Here is a 22,879-nt window from a genome sequence, read left to right on the forward strand (position 1 = left end):
GGTATCTCAAGTTAATGAATTTAGCGCTCTTCTGTGTATGGGAAGATGCCAGAGTCGGGCTGGTTGGAATCATTCCTCTCATGTGCACCTCAGCTGTCTAGGGGCAGTCTCCTAGTCTTCTCCATCCTGAGTCCCCTCAGGGTGCACAGTCGGGGTGGCTGCAGGGGCCGCTGGCTTGAAGGCCCAGCATCCTTTGTTTACTTATAGGGCAAGTGACGTTTTTCATCCACGTACACAATAGATTTATAAATAATTGCCATGAATTTCTCTCGTGTAAACGCCCACGTACTGATTGTGTCCCTCCTGGCATTCCCAAGACCTGGCCATTCTGTGACAGCTGAGACCTGAGCGAGCCCAAGAATTGAGTCTTCTCCCTTCTCTTGCTCGCTCCTCATGTGAGCGGGCTCTTCCTTGCGCCCATTTTCACTGCTTCCAGCTGCACAGAGGTCTGCAGGGTCAAAGGTGGAAGCAAAGACCCGCTCTCCACACGCCAGCCACACGCAGTCACGTGCCTCCCCCCACTAGCCCTGCCCCAGGTGTGGGTCTGGGTACCAGGTGCTCGAGGAATTGAAGGTGCCTATCTCTGGGAGGAGGTCTGAAGCAGCTGCATGCCTGCAGGGTGCTGCCAGCAGCAGGAGCCCTGGGCAGGGTCTGGTGAGCAGGGCAGTGCTATTTATTCCAGTGGGCAGGTTACCCACGGGACCCCTAGGCTGGCTTTGTCACCTGCCGCCTTTCATTCTTTCTCATCAGTCCAGATTCCAGTGTCTAGTAGCCTTTTCTTTGAAGAACAAAAATGCTTGGCAAGTGACTCTGTACAGATGGTCCATTTTCCTTTGCTTGGGAATCTAGCATATCTAAGACAAAGCTGGAACGGACTCAGGTGGGAAATTGACATGACGGCTCAGTTTGCAGCCCCCTCCTGGGTGACCGGTTCAGGTCAGAGTGGTTCTGAGTTACGGTTCGTGTTCCGAGCTTCTGGTTTGTGTTTTGAAGCCTATGACGTCTGCTACGTGACCTCCTGGTCTCAGGACTGAGAGGCCCTGAACAGCAGGAAACGAAGTTGGAACCATGCAATACATCCATACCCTGCTTTTCCTCTGTATCCTTCTCAGCTGTGTCGGTGATTTTAGTGAGGACTACACCCAGGCTGGGGTGCACTTCAGCTCTGCAGTGCTCCATCGAGGGTCGTCTCCTGCCTTTGTTCTGTCCCTACATTTCCCCTCGAGGTGGGACGGGTGCCTGCTTTTCCTGGGCCTGAAAGGAGGTGGAGATGATTGGGGGGCTGGGGTGCAGTTGACAGCAAGCTGTTCGTTAGCAGCCTGCCTTCTGCCGCGGGAGCTTGGTGACTGGCAGTGGCAGTCTTTTAAAGAATAAAGATCAGAAAGAGAACTCTGCAGAAGCATCCTGTTAATTTTTTGTAGCAGGTGGAGGGAAGGACTGCTTGTAAGTCTGTGTTTCGCAGTCCCGCTGCCCCTTCAAGAACAGAAGGTTAGGAAGCCCCTTTTCCGCCTTCCTCTCTTCTGTCTCAGGCTCCTGGCTGCCCTTGGGTGCAGGTGGGAGGCCGGCAGTACTTCCTGATGGAAGGAAAGCTCTGGAGACTGGGGGTGTGTTGCAGAGCAGGGTTGGAGCGTCTCAGTGGTTTTACTTCCAAGCAGGAGGGTGGAGCACAGGGAGCTATCCTAGGACCTGCTTCTTCAGTTGGCCTCTCTAGGGTCCAGGCATGGCCTGTGCTGGTCACCTGGGGGCACTAAGGATGGTGACATGTGGCTGTAACAACTGAGATGCTTTGCGGCAAACTTATTACTGCATTTTGAGCAACTTGATCCAAAATCATTAGTGTTTATTCACTTTTAAAATGTGTTGAGTAACAATTTACTTAAAATTCTTATATGTACACATATGTGTATGCCTGTTAGTACATAAGATTCTGTATATATGTGAGTATTTATGTGCTCAGACAGGTCATAATTAGAAACTTAGAAATTCTTTTAAATACTTGAATTTGATGCAGATTTATTTAATTAGAGTCTTTTTAGCATTGCAGATCAAATCTATTAGTTTCTCGTAAATGCTTACAGAAGAGAATCTATAGCTGACCCTGCAGCCCCGCATCGCGTCCTCTTCTTCCCTGGGGGTACTTTGTGGCCACAACATCAGATTTTTTCTGTTCTTTCACCCCCCTCCTCATTCCATATCCGACTGACTTATTCATAGCCATCCTACTTAGAGAAATGTTCATGCAACGCTTTATAAAAGATATTAGTGGCAGAAACAGAACAGTCATGCACACCCACCCTCCCTTGCTTCTTAAGGTGGGTTAAAAATATCTTCCTATTATGTCCCCCTTTCCTGTATATGTCAGTTGCCTTGTTCACTTGGTTGCCCTTTCTGTTTTGCTATTCATTGATATTCACGGCCTTTACGGACTCAGCCTGTTCCCTGTAACTATTATGAACTGTGTTCTCTTTCTGTTGTTCGAATTATCGCAAGCTGGTGGGCAGTGTCCTTGTAAGTGGACTCCTGTGCCCTCTCACTTCTACCCCAGACCTCTTGGAGTGGTGTTTGGCTGTCATGCAACATGGTGTTGCAGGCCCATTTTGATTTTTCCTGCCCCAAGACACAGAAATTGGCAGCTCTCCAAGGAGCCCTGTTAAGATTTAATCCAAGTCTGGGCGCCAAAATGTGGATGTGCTGGTGACGGGTGGAGTGGTGTCTTTGTTGGCCACTTTCCTGACAGACCTGGAAATAACAGGCCTACCTCGTTTTATTGCGCTTTGTGTCCAGATGCTCTTGGTTTTTTGCTGAGCGATCCTGGGCCAGTGACGAAAGCTTTCTGAGCCCTCTTGCCTTGTCTGCCCAGAGAGGGGTTGTTAGGTAGCAGGGGTCTGAGGAGTGAGCGAGATGTAAAGGGCTGATGCCTGGTGTGCAGCCAGCACTTCTAAATGGTGTTGGGTGAGTACGAGGGTGAGTGAGGCGGGCTTCTCTGAAGCTGCTCCTGGGACCTGTCCCGTTTACTGATTCTCCTGGATCAGGATGGGGGGAGCCCAGGACCATTGGAAGAGGAGGTGCTTTTTCAGCTCTAGCAAGCCTGACCAAGAGAGAGCTGTAACTCCAGGAGTCTGGGGACTCGGAGAAAAGTGTGGATGTGAAGGCAGATACACCTGGATTTTAACCTCGGAACCATCTCTGCCGAGCTGTGGGTGGATTACTTTATCCTTCTGAGCCAATCATGTGGGTGATTTGGTGTAGATGTTCACTTTGCTCGAGTCCCATAAAATTCACCCATAAATATGCTGTTTCCTTATTTATGCACATTTGGTTTTCTTTCTCTCCCACTCTTAAAAAGTGAATTGAGTCTGTGCAGCCTTTGGATATGATGTAAATTGTGTTCAGTTATATATTACTATTTAGAAATGTCCTACTCCCCAGACTGCCACTCCTGCTCATTACTGTGAAGTCAGTGCCTTTTAATTATGCTGGGAAAAGCTAATAAGTGACATTTCTACCTCGTTTCCCTAATGATAGCTTAGGAAATTGTACTCTCTTCTTAATTGCTCATACTGGCTTTTTTTTTTCTATAAGAATTAGTGATGAAGATGATCACAAGTAACATTTGTTGCAAACTCCCTTTGTCCCAGACAGTGTGCCGAGTGCTCTGCCACGCATTAATTAATTATCGCCTCGCTCCATCTATGTGGCAGGTGCTGTAGAGTCACCCCATTTAGCAGGGAAGACTCAGTTGTCTAAGAAGGTCACAGAGATGGCAAATGAGGAGCCAGGACCAAACCTCAGGCCATCTGACTCCAGAAGCCCATGCTCTTAGCTATGAAATTAAACTGCCCACCATTCATCGTCCATCCATCTATTCGTCCTTCTGTCCATTAATTTTTGCCTTTATGGTGATGTGGGATGAATAAAATACATATTTTTAAAATTTGTAGCACCGGGAGGTAAACTTGCCAAGCCTTTGTGTAAGGTGTTTCTCACGGCACCTGACTCAGGTTTCTGGGATGCTTTGTGGAGTTTGTGTCTCCTGTTCCTTTATTACATCTTCATTTTACTAACTCGTGTTGGACCCCCATCCCAATATTGGATTGAACCTGCTGAACACGCTGATTTTGAGGAACCTGTTAGCTGTTGATCGGTTTATTTATGAGGCTGTAGTCATCTTTGTAGAAACACCTTAAGAAACTTTAAACAAGCAATACCTCGGAAAACCTTAGGACATCAGCCCCTGCTCCACCTGTCCTGAGGGGTGACGTCCGGGAGGGCCGCCTGGTGATTTCCTGGGGGCTGCTGGGAGGTGCTGTCATTGCAGAGAGAGACCTGATAAAGGACGGGAGGGAGAGATGAGAGATGTTCAGATAATGGGGGCAGTTACAGCAGGAATTAAAATCATTGGCTGCTGACTTTAAATAGGTGAATGTCCTAGAAAATTTTAGTTGTCTCTCCAAGTTGGTGTCAGGGAGAGGGAAGGGCAGGGATTAAAGTAAGTGAGGGTCTAATCTTGACTTTGACCAGGAAGACTTTGGAGTTTGGTTGGGGCCGCCTTGGAGGAAGAAGATAGGGGAGCGGGGCGCAGGTCCTCCGGGGTATAGGTGACAGCCAGGGGACCGCATGACCTAAGACAGTACCATTTCCTTGCCCCATATATTTTCTGAACTTCCCCAAAAGCCTGTTTACAATTGAGCCGAGATTTATCACCAGCTGCCTTTAACTTTCCCTTCCCCTTCTGAGACCTGAGGAAGTTCTGCTGCATGATGATGCTAAAGGGACAGGAATCTGCATCCCATGAGGGGACAGGACCTGCTCTCACAGCATAAAGACTGGGGCACCTGGCAGGTGGGAAGGTCCGCTCGCAGCATCTGGGGCTGGTGTGCAAGCACGGTGAGAAGACGCCGGGGCCTAAAGTGCGGAGCGGTACCGGGACAGGGAGAGGCTTCTGGAACAGAGGTGGGGGATAGGAAATCCCCCATTAAAGGACTCTCTGCTTCCAATGACTTACTCAGGAGGACTGAGGGAGATTTATATGTAGTATATATTCTGCCTACGATTCTATATGCAGGGTGTGTAATTGTGTGTATGTCTGCACACACGCAGAGTTTTCCTCTAAATTTTTTACTCCTCATCAGCACAGACAGGCAGATATATACACACACGCTAAAAAGTCCACTCCCGCCCCATCTGTCCATCTTATTGAAGAGCCTCGCTGTGCAGTGTGCTCTGGGGACAGGCAGCATTGCCGTCATGTGGGAGCTCGTTAGAAGTGCAGAACCTTGGGCCCAGCTGCACACCTGCTGCATCAGAATCTACACCTCAGCAAGAGCTCCAGGTAGTTCACTTGCACACGAAAGCCTAGGAACCTGCCCTCGAGAGAAACTTCTTCCTCCACGTTCATTCACTGAGCTACATGTGCCGTTGGGAGAATAAAGGGAGGTCGTCCCTGTTTGGTCACTGTGGAAAGAAAGAAGCTTGCTCTCTCAGAAGTGGTAAAGGGTCCTTTTACTATTACTCATTTGCAGATCACACAGTCTTAAGGAGGAAAAATAAGAGGAAAACTGAACCAAGGCCACGCTTGTTGCTGTTGACACCATGGCTGGTGAGGTTCTGTAGGTAGTTTTGCTTTAGGGCAGTGGTTTTCAAGGGAGATTTTGCCCCCAAGCGTCCTTAGGCAGCGTCTGGAGATGTTTGGGTGTCACATCTGCGGAGAGAAAGGATGGTGCTTCTGGCATCTAAATGAGTGGAGGGCAGGGGTGCTGCTGAACACCCTGCGGTGCCCAGGGCAGCCTCCCGAAACAAAGAGTGACCTGACCCTAAGTGTCTGTAGTGCTGAAGGCGAGAAACCCAGCTTTAGGTGATGAGTTTAACCTATAGCAAGTCTAAAATCTGTTTAATTATTCGTTACTCATTAAATGAAATATTTCAAGCTTGCCAAACACTTGCTAAATGTTAACTCCAATCTTTTTTAAGGAAATGAAACATTACCATTACTTTATAAGGACAGTTTCAAAGTCCCTTTCCCTCACTCCTTCCCCAAAGGGAACCATCTTCCTGAAGGTGGGCTGTCTCCTTCTGGTGTATATTTTTGCACTTTGATTACACGAGTAAGTGTCCATGAAAATCGTCCATCATATTGCAAGGGCCCCTTTGCAGTGGTGGTCTCCTCTATTTGTATGTTGCAAGCTCTTTTTCCAGGAGTTTGAGCAAAGGCATAAGCAGAGAAAGGACTGTGTTGAAATGAAAACGTTTCCATTTTCTGAGTAATTTACATTTTCTTTAGATGGTGGTCAAAAAATTTTAAGAAAAGATGTTTACTGTTTAGAGTCAGGTTGAGGAAAGAAGTAATGGGTGCAGATTTTTTAAGATTGCAATTTTTTTTGAAATGCAGATTCTGTACTGACCCAGAATTAAGCAGATAAACTTGTCCTGACAATTGTTGGAGGTGATGATGGTGGTTAAGGTTCCCAGCGCCGTCCTTCCCCACCCACATCCTTCTGTCTCCCAACGTGGCATCTCTCAGCCCCTGCTCCCTGCATCCTTGGAAGACATTTCCTCCATCTCCGCATCATTTTTCAGAGCCGGCCAGTTTCTATGGCAACTGTTAGATTGAAAGATGAGCGGGAGCGGGAGGCAAGGCTCGAGCGAGACCTCAGGGTGGTGGTGTGTGTCCCTGACGTCACCCTCTGTGCTTCCGGATAGGACGATTCTGGCTACTCCCATTCAGGGCTGCTGGCCGGGGCTGCTTTATTAGCAGGGCTGTCAGGGTCTCTGATAGCTGTGCAGACTGCCTCTCTTTCTGCTCCTCCTCTTCCTCTTCCCGCTGCTACAGTTTTTCTTTTCACTGCCCCCTTTCTGTTTGGCCCCAGACTGTCGTTAAGAATGCACAGTTTAATTCCGGCGTGTTTCAGGATGCTCTTCTGCCCAGCGTTCTCGGAGGGCAGGGAGGCATGGCAGCGTTTCACTTGATGTTGATGGCGCCGTGAAGTCCATTCTTTCCTCCGCGAGGATACTGACTATGCAGAAATTTATTGAAGCGGATTATTATGAACTAGACTGGTATTATGAAGAATGCTCAGACGGTAATTATGGCTCCTGCAAAACAGAGCGGGGATGTATAGGGCCATTGTTGCCTTCTGGGGAAGGGGGTGTCCAGGAACCTTCCTGGGGAGATGGGCAGAAGGAGGGGCACGGGGGGACCAGCTCCGCTAGCAGACAGGCACGCACGGCTCTGACCGTTGCAAAGGCATGAGGGAGACAGCAGGTGGGCCGGGCTCATGACCCTGGGAGGCTCCTTGGCAGCTGGTCTGAACGGGAGATGGTGTTGGTGTGCTGGGCTTGTGAGCATCACACTTCAAGGGATTGAATTCTCTCTGGGGTGATGCGTGTGTGTGTGTGTGTGTGTGTGTGTGCGCGCGCGCAAGTGGAGATGTGGTCCTCGTTAGGGTCCAGGAAATCGTATCTTCAGGAGGTGGTTCCCTGGACTGCCAGCAGCAGGCCTGGAAGAATCTGCCCTTTCCTGAGCCCAGACCTGGGGTCCCCTACCCTGGGAGCTTGGAGAAAAGGCAGAAGCAACCTCCCATCTGGCAGGAGATTCAGATGAATTTTGCTTGTGGGATCCCTCGGAGATGGGGGTGGGGAGATGTTGGGAGAGGCAGGAAGAGCCTGTATCCTTCGCCCGCGCCCGTTGTGCAGGGAGGGTGTGGCACATTCCAGAGGAGACTGGGTGGAGCTGATGTGGCTGGACTGGCCTCAGGAGGTTTGAGGCACCTGGAAATAGCACCCAGGTGCATTCCCAGGCCCCAGGGGAGGGGCTTCGGGCATCAGATTGTATATGACACAGTTCATCAGTCTTCTTTAATTTCTTCTTTCAAGTGACCCTCAATCACATGCCTTTACATACACACATGCACAAAAAGGACACGATTATTATATACACTTAGAGGGTCCATTCCCCAGTCATGACAGTTCCCAGCCACACTTGAGCCATTAGTAGGTAAGGTAACTGCTTTTTAATTGAATGGGGAGTTTCAGATTGCTCTGACACGACTACATTTGATTAACCTGAATGATGTAACAGTCTGGGACCTGGCCTCATTAGTAACTACATAATTATCTTTTTATCTGCTGATTTCTGCCTTGACTGTGGACTACAGGAGAGGGCTTTCTTGGAGGAGAGTGGGGGGTGGGTTTCGAAATGTGCTGTGAAACTTCTCCAGCTGAGCCCCACTGTCCCCCAGCATCAGAGGAAGGCAGCGTCATGTTGGGACCATGTGCGTCTTTAAACACCTTGAGTGATGATGATGGTGGGTCATTCCCAGGGTCTTGAGGGGAAAAGATGACTCAGTTTTTTTCCTTTTGGATATATTATTCTTGAAGCAAGTTCCTATCCTATTGCCCAACTCCAGGAGGCAATTATAGGGGTGTTTCTGTTCAGAAACCATCATTGACCTCTTGTAGTTTTGGTGACGCACTAAACCCTCCATAACTTTTTGAAGTACAGACCGCAGAGTATTGGTTACAGCTGAGCACCTGTCCCACGGCCTTTGGATGTGTTGGGTGTGGTCATGACTCCCACGGAGCCGTCCTAGAAGTGGGGGAGGAAGGTTTCTTACTCTTGACCCGATTGCTACACCATCCAGCTCTCTTTACACCCTTGTCCAAGGAAATGAAGCCAGTCACTCGCAGTGGTCAATCTGGAGGGTGAGAGGAGGCCTGCTCTTATCTGGGCGTCTGTCAGAAGGATTTTCTCACTCAGCCGGTTCTCAGTTAAGTCTTTTGGCCCTGAGGCAGCCAGATCTCTCTTCATCCAACGGAAAAGGAAAATGGAAGATGAAGCAGCTCCTCTGTCCAAGGGTAAATAAATATTGATTGCAGTTACTGTCTGAATGTGTGTTGAGCAAAAAATACTTGCCTTTAGCCTTCAGTCCAATTTGGATGAAGCAGAGAAGGCCATTGGGACAGAATTTACTGGGACAACTGGCATTTTCATAATGTCACTTTAAAGATAGTTAGCAAAACAGAGAATAAAGGAATGGAAACCCAGAACTAATCTGGTTTAGGAAACGCCACAGATGCGGCAGAGAAGGGGTGGTGGATTTCAAGAACATGCTCATTTTGTGGTTACTTGTTTATACGTGTCTAACTTGTTGGGTACTCTCCTGCCCTCACCAGGTTAGTCTGGAAGCAAAGGCAATTTGCCTGTGTCTGTATTTATCTTTAAAATTGCAAATCGGCCTTTGAATAGTCCTTTCATCTCCTGGTCCTGAACTTCCTGATGAGGAGGCCAGGTAGGAGTTAGACACAGAGCGTTGCTTTGTCACTCTTGTTGTTTGTTGTTCCAGTCTCTAATGAGAGAAACTTCTGGAGAACTTGCCATACTAAGAACAAAAGACGAATCAAATGTTTTGAAAAAGATGCAAAATCATCATTTATGTCAGAAGTACTGACTCACACTTAAATGGCAGGGTCAGCACTGAAAAAGTAACACCTCTGGGGCGGGGAGGGGGATATAGATGGCAGAACCATTAGGGACCCCTCTTTTTTTTTTAATTTCTTTGAGAACATTGTTTTAATTGGTTGTTTCATATCAGTATAGGACTGGGACTTTGTATAATTTTTTGTTGTTGTTGGAGGAGGTAACTGGGTTTATTTCTTTTTAATGGAGGTGCTGGGGATTGAACCCAGGGCCTTGTACATGCTAAGCAGGTGCTCTACCACTGAGCCATCCCCTCCCCACTGGAGACCCCTCTTTTAAAGGGGTAATTAAGAAATGGCTGAAGAGAGGAGGTTATAGCTTAAGTGACAGAGCACATTCTTAGCATGCACAAGGTCCTGGGCTCAATCCCCAGTACCTCCTCCAAATAGAAATAAGTAAACCCAATTACCCACCCCCTCAGAAAACAAAACCAAACAAACAAAAAGAAATGGCTGATGTTTTCTTTCATCTTTGAGGTCTAGGAGAGCTTTGTTCAGTCCAGTGACTGTATCCTTCCCTTTAATCAGTTTTAGCTGTGGAATCTAATACTCCACCTCCCCCAACCACCCCCCCCAACACACAAAATTAGACCCAAGAGGGTATGAGAAGGAGCATCAGGCAGGGACTTAGAATAGTAAGAAATTGAAGGAGTTGATCGCCCAATACCATAGAGTAATTTTTAGAGATTTGAAATAACCAGCAATCAACACGGTGCAGCCGTGGCCTTCACAGCTTTTGCACACAGGTACTCAGTGTTCACAGTTTAAACTCTGATATCAAACAGGGTCCTGGTTACCACTGTTGGATGTGTTCCATCTCTAATTGCAGGAGCCCCTGAGACCTGGCAAGTCATGACCACCACCCACTGATTAAAAAAGCAGATTCTCAGACTCAACTCTAGACCAGGAGAGGCCCTGAGAAATCTGACTCTTTAGTTCCTGCTTTAAGCAGTTGTTTACATCAGGTGTGTATTTGAAACTGTGTGCCATGTCAGTGGAGACCAGCCCCAGGCACAGGGGTCTGGAGGATAATTCTTGAAGCCTGTCGTGGAGTCTTAGGCTGTTTCATGGCTCTACCAGTCACTTGTAAAAAGTAGGCTTATAAAGAGTGTGAGGCCTTATTAATTTTCAGAAAGGCTTGGGTTCAAGTGGATATCCCTAAGTTAAAGAAACAGAATACACTTTTTTAATTGTTATAGAAATAGGTAGAATGGCAGAAAGTGTCTGCTTTTGAGGCCTGTTTTGCATTCTGCGTGGCTGTGTGGTGTTGACAAGATTCAAGCAATGAATTTAAAGATGACATTGACTTTCTTCAGCGATTCGTGAATCTAGCAACATGCCATCTACATCTAGCAAGTAGGAAGGAGCTCTGAGGAACTGTCTAAAATGGAAGGCCTTTATAGACAGAAGGGGACAGGGACAGGAAAAAGCAGATTATCTCACTGGGGGATGGATGGGGTCTTTCAGACGGATTTCTGCATTAGTGCTGACCAGGAAATTCCAGGCTGACTGGTTAAGTCTCCATTCCTGGGAGACGCTGAAGCTGCAATCAGGTCAGGTATTAAGTCTTGGCTGGCTGCCCCATGAAGCTGAGCACAAATGACTCCATCTTTAGGTCTATTGTTTCTTTTTACCAGTGACTGGGACCTCAGTGAGCCTTTGTCAACCCAGATGCGCCACCAGGAAAATGGGGATAACTGACAGATAACTGACCAGAGCCACGGTGAAGGCAGATCAAGCATAGCAGTAAAGTAAAAGCTCTTTGTCATCCGCCAAGTACCAGGCTGGCGCTTGATTTTATTTTCTCCAAAATAGTACTGGTTACTGAGTTCTTTTTTAAAATCCCGTTGAAAAGGTGACTGGTATGTTGAACAAGGTGTAGTATTTTGACCACCTGTTTCTTGCTGCAGTCTCTTCCATAATCATCGCCCTCATGTCCCCTTTGACAATGTCATGGACTTTAGAATGTCATAGAATATCGGGGTGGGAGGTAGGGGAGTTCATACGGGTTTTATAAATGGAGACGCTCAGGCAGATGGTGCGCTGGTTGTTCGTAGGGCTTCTTTCCCTTGATGAAAATTACACACAGGCACACATGTGCTGGTCCTTGGTGGCAGTCACCTCTAGAGTGTCACCCAGAGGAGGGGGTGCTGGCTTATGAGTGAAGTTTTGTCAGAGGTATTTTAAGCACTGATGGAAAAGCTGCGACTAGGTTTTTGAGGTGATTTTCTGAGTTTGCTGCACTTTGCGTCAAACATGTAAACAGGCCCCATTTTTCATGTGTGTTTATTGTGGGATGTGGTGCTGGGAGCAGTGGCTGATTTTTCCTTTCTAGACACAGCGCTTTTCTGAATGGCAGATAAGGTGTGCTTTTTTTTAAGGAGCTAAATGTAAATGTATAATGTAATGTACATTTTTACCAGCAGCTTTGGTAAAGCAGGGATAACATCTTCCTTCAGATGCAAAAGCAGAGGACCAGAGAGCTGATGAAAGGGCCAGAGGGAGCTTAGAGCGCAAGTTTTTTAGAGCTTTGTGTTTCTCATTTATTTTTTAGATCGCGTAAATGAGGGTTTGGGCACTACTGGTTATGAGTAAAATCACTTAAAAGTATTTTCAATTCTACAAAATTAGCTTTTGTTTTCATTTTTATATACTACGGCCCCGCCCAGTGTCCTACGCATCTTAGAGTCAGTCCGATACTTGCCAAATGAATAATGTATAAGGGGGAGATCTCTCCCTCCCTCTCATCCCAGGGCTTTGGAATCATTGTCATTTGAATTGAATTAACAAGCCCAGTTTGATAACATCTATTGAGATTAGAGATTCCCTGAGTGTGTGTCTTCATAAATATTATTTAAAGCTTTTGAAGATTTTCACAATGCAGTTTTGAACTCCTTGCCCCTGAATTTCTCCTGACCCTGTTTTTTATGGAGAACACATTTTTAACAGCATAACATGTAGCAGTCATTTTCAGGTTCCAGAAAAGTAAGCAGACGATGCCTGTGTTTCTAGGTTTTACTTTTTTTTTTTTAAATAAAATATTCTATTCTGGTTTTCTATGTATAGGCACTTGTCTGTGGGCTTCTATTTGTTTTTTACGGAGGTAGTGATTTGATTTCTCATTTTTAGCTGTCTAGGCAGAATCCTCAGCCGTAAGGATTTATAGAGGAATGAAGCCTTGTTCCTGAACTTGTGTAGAGAATTCTTGATGATGATCTTGCCTTTGCTAAAAGCTCCCTTCTTTGTTACCCGTGGGAGGAGATGGGCAGAGAGGTGGGGATGGTGTAGCTTTTGGGAGCAGGGAAACCTGCCACAGTGTAGCGGGGAGGCAGCTGAAGCACAGAAATTGTAGAATGTGCCCTGATTCTCTGAGACACCAGTGCTTCAGGCCACCTTTCAGTGGGTTTGATGGAAGGACCTGCCATCTCCCTGTTACAGGCCAAACCAAACAGGACAGAGGAATTGGTGGTGAGATACGCAGTAAGACTGGATTCTTTTTCCAGACAGCATGGCAAACTGTTAGGCTCTAGCTTTTTTTCCCCCTTACACTAGCAATTAGAAAAGATCTTTATAAATTTGACTGTGAATACACAGATGTAGGGTGAGAGCAGGATTTACAAAATGCAGTTTAAAAACGAGCAAATGCAATATATTATTACCAAAGAAGACTAGGATGAATTCAGCTTAACACAGGCGATGGTTACTGCAGTTTTTTTGTTTCCTCTTGCTAGGAACCGGAATGAACACTTCCTTCCCGGTGCAGCCCTGTGTCAGGCTGTTGTCACAGTCATATTTGTCTCAGGTTTTGAGGCACGCCCACAGGGACTCTCTTATCTGAGGGTACTGGGCAGTCATTTGCCGGGGCACCTCCTTCACCAGAGCCCCACCTTTAAACAGGTATACCTGCTAAAGGTGTGGTTGGTATTCCTCTGTGCAATGCTGTGAAGCTTCCAGAAGCTACCATTCCTTGTTGTTTCCAGAGGAGGAAAGGCAGGAGAAGAATCTGGATGCAGAGAGCTGGCCTGAGGCCGTGCACCTGCCTGCTGGCCTCCCCTCTGACTCCACAGCACCTGGCGGGGTCACCCCAGGGCTGGGCAGGGCATTCCCATTCTGATAGGTGCTTCTGGAACCTCTGCCCCACCTCCTGGCTGTGGGAGCCACCCCCTTCCGGGTCCGTCCTGGGTGACAATGGTCCAGTGGCCCTATGCACACCCTTCACTCCAGCTGAGCCAGGGCATGTCCACGGCTTGGCCAGAGCCCAGTGTGTGCCCCAGGGGCCCCGGCCCCAATGCCTTCTCCGGGCAGGCAGCCAGGAGCTCTCCCAAGGGCAGCCCCTTAAGGTGATGTTTGGGCTTTGGGGTGACTTCAGCAATGTCCCTGAGAGACGTGGGAGGGGAGGAAGAATGTTTTGAGTATGACTGCCAGGATGAAGAGACGAAGCCCATCCAAGAGCAGCACGAAACCCTGGACCTCTTGGAAGAGGGTAAATTCTGTTCTTTGCTCCAATCTGATCCTTTCCCTTAAGTGTGTATACAGATCTGGCTGTTTTACTGATCTCACAGCAACCTTGTTTTCTTAGTGGGGTATAAGGCCAAGTACACAGACTTTAGGTGGTAAATGGCTGAATGACATTCGTGTAAAGCCACCACGAGAGAAGTTGCATTTCCAGCACCCTGGAAAGTCCCCTTGTCCCTCTTTCTAGTTTACCCCTCCCTCCTGGGACACCTCTGTCCTGACTTGTATCATCTCAGCCTGTTCTGAATCTATGTAAACGGAATTGAACAGTGTGTATATTTTGTGTAGCTTCTGTTGCTTAACTAAGATCTTTGAATTTCATACTTGTTACTGCGAATAGCAGGGCTTTTCCCCCCCTTTGTGGCATTCCAGCACTCTGTTTTAAGAGTTTTGATTGTTTTCTTCTGACCAAACGGGTTTTGGCGGGTTAACAGACGAGACTGAGCAATTAATGTTTTTGTTTACTTTAGAAAATTGTTTATTTTTAAAAACCACTCATCACCTATTTGAAATAGGGTTGTTTTTTTTTTTTAAACTTAGAAATACTTCAGATAGAAAAGTACAAGGACTTACACTGAGATGACCTGGGAATCCAGCACTGGGCTCTCTCAGGGGCATACTGCTTTTGGAGAAGAGGGAGGTATTACAGAAAGATATACCCAAATTCTGGGTGTGAGTTTCCTAACTGAGCTTCTGGGTCTTTCACAGCCCAGAGAAAGAGACTTTTGGGGTGAAACAGGCTGTTTTAAAGAGTGGCTACATGGATGTATTTTGGGTCTTGAGTAAAAGCAGTTAGAATACTTTCTCAAAATTCTGCTCTGTGATGGCCTATTTTCATGTTTCAGCATAACTTTTATTTTTAAAATAATTTATAAGTACCCATCTACCAGAAGTGTTTTTCTTCTGAGGTTCCAGGCATGAAAATATTAGCACTTCACCTGCTGGGCAGTTGAAAGTATTTAATTGGAGAAAGGAGGGGTAGGGTGGAAACAGCCAAATGAGAGCAAGGGGGCTCCCTGCTGAGTCTGGGCGCCCCACCCGGTCCTATGATGAAGGAGATGTTGGAGGGGAAAGGAGAGAGGAGTGACAGACCGACAGGGACTGTGTTTGCTGGATTCCTGGAAGTGATCAAGAGGAAGGCGTCTGTCTGCTCTTACAGGACTAGGGCCAGGCCGGACTTCACTGGGTCAGCTTGTGTCCCTTAAAGCTGGGCCACTCAGCATGCAGCCTTAGGTGCCTGCATCTCCTGGGAGCTCGGTAGACGTGCAGACTCTCAGGCCCCACCCCAGACCCACTGAGTCAGAATCTGCGTTTTAACGAGATCTTCAGGGCATATGAGATGAACTGTTGTCTGAAAGCCTATAATACAGTGATTTTAAAAATCAATCATGAGTCTAAAGGAGAGGTTATACTCAGTTCTAGAGCAGCATTCTGTATCCTAGTCAAGAGAAGAAAAAATGTATTTGTATATATTTCCTGTATCTATGTATTTAAACTTTTTTTTTTAATTTTTAAAAACTGAGAACCAGATGACAGTGATGGTGAGAGCTGATGATTCTTATGTACTCACTACGTGCCGGGTACCACTGTAAGTGCTTTAAGGAATTCATGCATTTAATCCTTAAAATAACCATGGGAGGTTACGATTTTTCATTTCATAGGTTTATAAGAGGAAGCTTAAGCAACTCATCATACAGCTAATAAGTGGCTTCAGCCTGTGTAGACGAGCTCTAAGGCCCTACAAAGACTCCTCTTAACTCCTGTGCTAGCAGTAATCACGATGGGGTCCTCGGCCGGCCAGCAGCAGCAGCAGCTGCATCACCTGGGAACTGTGAGAAATGCACATTCTCGGGCCCCGCCCCAGACCTGGTGAGTCAGACTCTCTGGGGTGGCGCCCAGCTGTCTGTCTGGGTTTTAACACACCGTCTGGGTGACGGCGGCACACACCGTCCTGTGCTGGTCCACCTCTCACAGATGCTGGGCGCTCTACGTGGTGATCGCATTCAATGGGGTGGGGCAAACCCCTTTCTGCATTTGTCGTCTTAAGATAGACAGTTACATTCTCTTCCTTGTCTCTTATTTGTTCCCATCTAATTTCCCTCCTTTTTCTAATAAAATATTTTTAGCAGTCCTTCAGGTGAAGTGTTGGTACTTTCAGGACAGTAACTGCAAGAGAAAGATACAGTCATCCATCCCTTCGTATTCACAGGGGATTGGTTCCAGGACCCCCTCAGATACCAAAATCCACGGATGCTGAAGTCCCTTATATAAAAGGGTGTAGTATCTGCCTATAAACTACACACATTCTGCCATGTACTTAAAATCTACTCTAGATTGCTTATAATACCTAATATGATGTAAGTGCTATGTAAAGTTGCCAGCACAGCAAATTCAGGTTTTGCTTTCTGGCACTTTCTGAAATTTTCTTTGTTTCTGAATATTTTCGATCCAGAGTTAGTTGAGTCTGCATAGGTAGAACCCACAGGTGTGGAATGATGACTGGACTTCATTGCCAATGTGCTTGCTTCTCTTTGTAAAATAAAATTCACAAGGTTTGCTCTGCCCTGAAGATCAGGAAGACAGAGGTTTGCTTTGGAAGGCCTGGTTTCTGTGTCCATTTTTGCTGGAAGCCTGCCCTGTCCTGTTTCCTGGGTAGGACCCTGTTTTCCTCTGACCCCATAAGCCCACTCTTGTCTTCTCTTGCATGTGTGAAAATACGTTGCAAGATGTAGGGGTCACCATGTCCCCTGGATTCTGAAGTGGTTCAGGTGGGTGTCTGCATGGTTAATGGTTCTAAAAGAGATACTGCTGATTGCAAACTGAGGGACAAAATTAGTTTGGGGTAACACTAATATTGGTAGCTATGGATACAGGAGACATTTGTTGTTCCCTCTCAGTCACCTTATGAGGGTGATAGATACTTTCTGATATCACCCATTTAATCTTCAAAACAGCCTTTGAATTAAACATTATTCCCATTTTACAGTCAAATCAACTGAGGCTCTGATAAATTGCCCAGAGTCCCAGGGCTGTAAGCACAGAGCTGGGCCCTCACCTTGCCTTGGGGTCTGCCCTCTGTCACACCAGGCTCTCAGCTAATAGACCCATAGACCCTTCCCTCACATTATCCATGTGATCCTTGTAGCCCACGACGTGGGTGCTCACGGGGAGGCCAGGCACCCGGAGAAGGAGGTTGCTCGGATCACACGGCTGTCAGACACAGCATTGCTCTCAGTGTCCTCAGGAGAGAAAATACCTAGCCTCTGTGTCTTCCGGTGACTGAAGACTTGCGCTGTGCAGGAACTGACCTCCAGCGCTTTCTTGCTGAGTGGTGTTCCTGGAGCGGGGCTTTGCTGGTTTCCCCCAACCCCTGTGCTCAGGGTGATCCCAAGCGGGCGGGAATCACAGTGCTGCTGTGAGTGAAGTGGTCACGCCCCGTCTCTGCCCGAGCAGTGGCCCGAGCAGCAGGAAGACACTGGAGAATGGAGTTTGGTCATGTTGCCTTGTGGTTGCATGGCAGTTTCCTGCTGTTTTCTCAAAGAGCTCTAAAGAAGCCTGACTTCGTAATGTTTTCTCGCCTGGATGCTTCTGAGGCTGTTGCCCAACTGCAAGGTTGGTCGCTCAGTTCCTGGCAGGTGTCATTTTTGACTGCCCTCATGTGGCAGGATTTGAAAGGAGCCTGTAGAACAGGGTGGGGTTCACTGAGTGCTCTCAGCATGATTGTTTTCTGAGCCCGAGACTGTGAGAGAGCACACGTCCTTCCTGAGTGGTGGCTGCTGATGGTCAGCATGTCCATCTTTTGCACAAAGGGCAGTTTTGAGCACTAACACATAATTATCATCTGCAAAAACCGAGATAAAGACAGTGCCATTTGGCCATTTGGCAGTGGGAACCCAGAGCCTGATGGCGTGCCTCGGGCCAGCCCCACGTGTCCAAACCCTCCAGTTGGTTCCAAGGAGCTGCACAAACAGAATGCCTTCTTCATCCTGGGGCTGCAGGGGACAGGGGACTGGCTGGGCAGAGTGGAGAATGGCCAGACTCAGGTGTGCTGAGTCCCAGAGGTGGTTGTGATGCCTTGTGGGGTGGGAAAGCCCGCCCTGGAGAAGGAGCCATCAGGCCGGGGCCCTGGCGTCTGTACTGACACAGTGTGGCCAGCAGCACTGCTGTGTAGGACTCTCTCCTGTGGGCTCCCGGAAGAGAAAGTTGCTGGCTCCGCTTATCAGCACTGACCTCAGCACTGTTACAAAGGTCTCTCTGCTTGTGGTTTTCATTATGTTGGTTTCAGTCTGGGCTTGGTTGTTAGTATCCATGGCTACCCGGCGCAGGCCTCCAGTGATGTCCCTTGCTCAGGGCAGCTCTCTTACTGGGATTCGGGTACCAGTATCACCCCAGGGCTGGCCTTGGACAAAGCTGACCTCGTTCCTGCCTCCCAGTGCACAGAGTGGGCACCTCGCTGGTGCTGGTGATGGCTGAACGGACCGCTCTTTGTAGTGGGCTGGGCTCTGGGCTGGCCTCTGCCACTACACCATCCCGGAATTGTCTGAAGCCACCACGATAAATCAGCACCTTTCACCTGAGAGGAGTCAGAGCCGACAGTCTGCCCACTGCTTCTGGCTTTAGACCACAGCTGCTGATTAGTTGATGCCTTTCTGTTAATGCAACTTCTTTCTTAGCAGTTTTGTGCCTTTTCCTGGTGTCACATTGGACTTGAACTTGATTGCCCCTCTCCAGATGGCTTCTTGTTTCATGCAGGAAGCCTGGGAGTGGAGGTGGCGCCCCAGGACACATGCTCATCGGGGGTGGTAAGGTACATGCCAGGGCTTTTATATATTCACCCCCTTTGATGTGTTGGTTAGAAATGAGCCTTTCTGTGCAAGGACTGGCCTGGGAGTAAAATAAAAGCTTCCATGTTTTTGAGCATCAATGTGTTGGGCCCCAGATGAATAAGACTCAGCTGCCATCATGTGACTTACACAGGCGGGAAGGGATCTGGGACATTTGTAAGAATTGGGTTGGTTATGGCTGTGGCCATTTTTGACATGAAATCTTTTAGACAAGAATATCAAGAATTTGTTCTGCCTTTTTTTCCCCTTTTAATTACTGACAAATGAGTACTGCTTTTTATTACCAAGTCCTAGGGGCCCTCACCCTATTCCTGTGCCTACTTCAAGGGCTGCGTTAAAATAGTTGTGTTTTATTGTTTTTTTTAAACTAAATAATGTGTCTTTGGGGTCTTAGTAGTTAATACACTCGGGCTGTTGGGCCAAGTCTAAATTCTTTTGAAGATAGACATTGAAGGGCAGCAGCCGAGGGAGGGGCGCGGCTGAATCTCGGGGATTGGCTGTAACTTGGGAGAAGGGTGAAAACTGGAGGGAGCTGGCTGTCAGTTTCCTTGTGGATGTATCTGAGCAAATAGTTTTCACAATTACCTAATTATAAATAGTCCAGTCTGTGTGGGGCAGATTAGGACGCTTATGGGCCGTTTATCAGTGCTGATTTTCTCCTAGGTGATATGTTGGTCCCAAACAATTTTACTGCCTGAGAACGTTCTTGTGGCTTGAGGAAGTCTCAGTCATGAGATCATGAAAGAGTGTTTCCCTTGTCGTGTTGCTGAGGAGTGGATGGAATAGGGTATATGGGGTTCAGGGGTGCTTGTCTGTGTGTTATTTGTTAGTAAGTTAAAATATTGAGGTATAATTTACATACCATACAGACAACCCATTTGAAGTGAAGAAGCTACTGCTTTTTAGTAAATTTACCGTGTTGGCAACCATCACCAGAATTCAGTGTCAGAACAATTATGTTTACATCCCCTACTCCACCCCTGCCTCAGTAAGCTTCCTCGTGCCTGTTTATGGTTAATCTCCTTTCCTGCTCCCAACCCCAGGGAACCACTGGTCTGCGTTCTGTCTCTGCGAGTTGCCTCTACTGAATACTTCATATATGGGGTCATACAGTGTCTGGCTTCTACTGAGCATCAGGTTTTTGAGCCTTGTCCATGTTGAGGCATGTATCAAGACCTCATTCCATTTTATGGCTGAATAACACTCCATTTGGGGCCTATATACCACGTTTTGTTTATTCATTCGCCAGTCAAGAGTCACTGGGGTAGTTTCTGCTCTTTGGCTAAGATAAGTAATGCCACTGTAAACATGCGTTCCGTTTTTACGTGGACATGTGTTGTGATTTCTTTTGGGTAGATACCTAGGGAAGTTTTAAAGCCTTGGTGGTCTTAGGCAGTTCATCTAACTTCAGAGCCTGTTTCCCTGCTCTAAAGTGCGGGGATACGTGTGTCTAACCCACCAGCACTGGTCTGGCTGAGATAAGTGGGACTTGCTGCTGTGTAGGTGGGTCAAAGCAGCCATTTAAAGATGTCCCCCAGGGTGAGGGGGAAGGGTATAGATCAGGGGTAGAGCGTGTGCTTAACGTGCACGAGGTCCTGGGTTCAATCCCCAGTACCTCCATTTAAAAAAAAAAAAGCCCCCCACCCCCTGTCAAAAATGCTTTGCCAGATTGGCCCAGTTCTCATGTCTGCTAGGTGTCTTCTCAGGGAAGACCAACTGTAAAAGGCACAGTTTGTACAGCAGCGAACGGAATGGCTGAGACTCGGCTAGGCTGTCAGCTCCATGGAGGTGCCGTCTTCCTGCCGGGCCATGGGGAAAAGCAGGAGCTCCCCGGATGGAGAAGTGGCAGAAACACAGTCCCTACAGAGGGAAATAGCAGGCACACAGGGCGCCAGGCCAGCCCTCTGAGAGTGGCATCCCTGGGTATGGACCAGCTGTGCTGGAGCATGGGTAGCCAGTGGGAGGCGAGAGAGAGAGAGAGAGAGAGAGAGAGAGAGAGAGAGAGAGAGAGAGAGAGAGAGGTGGGGAACCGGGGAGGCTGGTCCCTGTGTGTCTTTGCATTGAAGCTGCTGCTCGTAGGCAGTGGCAGAGCCGGGGAGGCTTTTTAAGTGGAACGTTGACAATTTAAATTCAGAAGCCTGTAGACAGAACTTTAAAGGGGCATCTATTTTGTAATGTCTGGAAGCTTGGCTTCGGTGGTGACTCATGTAGAATTCATGGAAAGCTTTTCAGCTGTGGCTCTTGGATTCTGAACCTTCGGCCCGTTGCCCCTGTGAACAGGGAGGAAGTATTTACTGGATTTGCTTCTTGGAGGATCGGGGGACACAGTAGGGCTGCTTTTCAACTGGCAGCTGCTTCTGCTACTGGTTGGAAGGAGACAGGGATAACCGGCTGGTTCACAGGCCATTCTCCATGACACCTGAGTACCAGTTCCCATCTCCACTGGACACATCACAGTCTCTGGGAGGTATGTGTCTATCTTGAAAGTTTATTCATTAAGTCTATACTTTTTATAATAAAAATTACAGAAAATAAAATTGACTTTTTAAAAAACTGATGGTAAGGTACAGGAGACGGGAGGAGAAGTGATTGTAGAGGGGGGACTGGAGGTCAGGTTCTTAAAAAAAAAAAAAAGATTGAAAACGATGTTCTAATTAATTAAAGAAATAAACTAAGGTAGAACACATAGCCAAAACTCAACCCAAAATGCGAGTGTCATAGGCAGTCATGAATATCTTATCATCCATGGATGTTGGTTACTTGGCCATTGAGTTATAAGGAACGATCCTCTTGATGGCTTGGGATATTTATATAGAAATACACATTTATATATACATATATTTATAAATGCATAGTTTATGTATATATACACACTCGCATGTGTAAAATATGCATTCATTTGCTCCAAAGATATAAACTGGCAGAGGAGAAATGTTTTTAAAATTAGGTTAAGAAGTGACGAGAGCTGATTGTTCTAACAACTTTATGAGAATCTTTCCACTGAAATACAGAACGTGAGTTCTGCCCGTTTCTTGGAGAAGACCGATAAGGCCAACGTGTCAAGGTGCTGCATCAAGCCTGTTAATGTGGCAACAAAACACAGATTCCTTACGGAGGGCGGGTTGCTGTGCTAGAACCTCCCTGCCCACCCCTCCGTGCCTCCTGGGCTCCGCCTCTGACCTCCCGCTGCAGCTGCCAGAGCCCCTGCCCCAGGGCTCACACGGTGCTCCATGAAACCCCGGAGCCCCCTCCTCCTTCACCACCACCCACAGCCCAGGTGTTCCCTTCCCTGTGGGGACTGCTTTTGCGCCTCCATCCCAGAGCCTCCCACCAGCTGGAATTCTTAGCATTGGGCAGGAACTCACTTCTGTTCAGGAACTACACACCATGGCTCTTAGGGATTTCTTGGCTGGAGTCTCGTATCTGAACAGGAGCTGGAAAATGGGTGCCAGCATTTATTCTCAAAACCACTTTGGACACAGTTTAATTCACCCCATAGAAGTTGCGTTACTGATTTTCAAACAAGAGTGCCCCTCAGGGCTGCGCCCCACTCCTCACCCCTGTTTGGCTGTGACAGCCCAGTCCTGGGTGTCCCTCTCCCCGGTCAGCCAGCCCAGGGCTACTCAGCTGATTTGGGGCTTCACGATTCCACCTGCCGTCCCACGAATAAACACTTGGTTCTCTTCTCATCTCGAAGGGGGTTCTGCCGAAGCAAGACTGCACACCTCCAGCCCCCAGGAGGGTGTTCTTTCCAGGTGGGCCCCCAGCTGCTGTGGTTGTGGACAGCCCTCTGCCTGGCATGTGATTCCACGGTGACCCCAGCGGTGGTCCCGATGCCAGTGGGTTCACTGGGGCAGCCCCCTCGTGCTTCTGACCTTCGTCCTCACGTGCCCACCTCCCAGGGGCACGTGAGGCCCAGGAAGTGGAATGTCCATCTCCCCTTTGACCCAGTGAGAAGCCCAGATCCTATACTTTGTGGATTGGCCTCCCCTAACTCTCTCCAGAAGAGACCACTTCCCTCCACTCCCACAGCCACCCAGGATTTT

The 22,879-nt window shown here is 47.7% G+C and overlaps 1 protein-coding gene across 15 annotated transcripts in view; it reads left to right on the plus strand.

Annotated features, from left to right (window-relative positions):
* TRAK1 (trafficking kinesin protein 1) overlaps nt 1-22,879 on the plus strand; it is a 201,147-nt gene that overhangs the window by 130,277 nt on the left and 47,991 nt on the right. For 3 of the 15 annotated variants that reach the window (XM_031686762.2, XM_072941056.1, XM_072941061.1), the window contains exon 1: nt 13,660-13,957. The exons of 11 other annotated variants lie outside the window; for them this stretch is intronic. In XM_031686762.2, the coding sequence (XP_031542622.2) occupies nt 13,846-13,957 (112 nt within the window). In that variant the 5' untranslated portion in view covers nt 13,660-13,845. Of the gene's footprint in view, nt 1-8,611; nt 8,854-13,659; nt 13,958-22,879 lie in introns of those variants that run through there. One more of the 15 variants, XM_031686765.2, reaches the window with a different exon arrangement.

Source organism: Vicugna pacos, chromosome 17, assembly GCF_048564905.1.
Source record: "Vicugna pacos chromosome 17, VicPac4, whole genome shotgun sequence".
Taxonomy (NCBI): Eukaryota; Metazoa; Chordata; class Mammalia; order Artiodactyla; family Camelidae; genus Vicugna; species Vicugna pacos.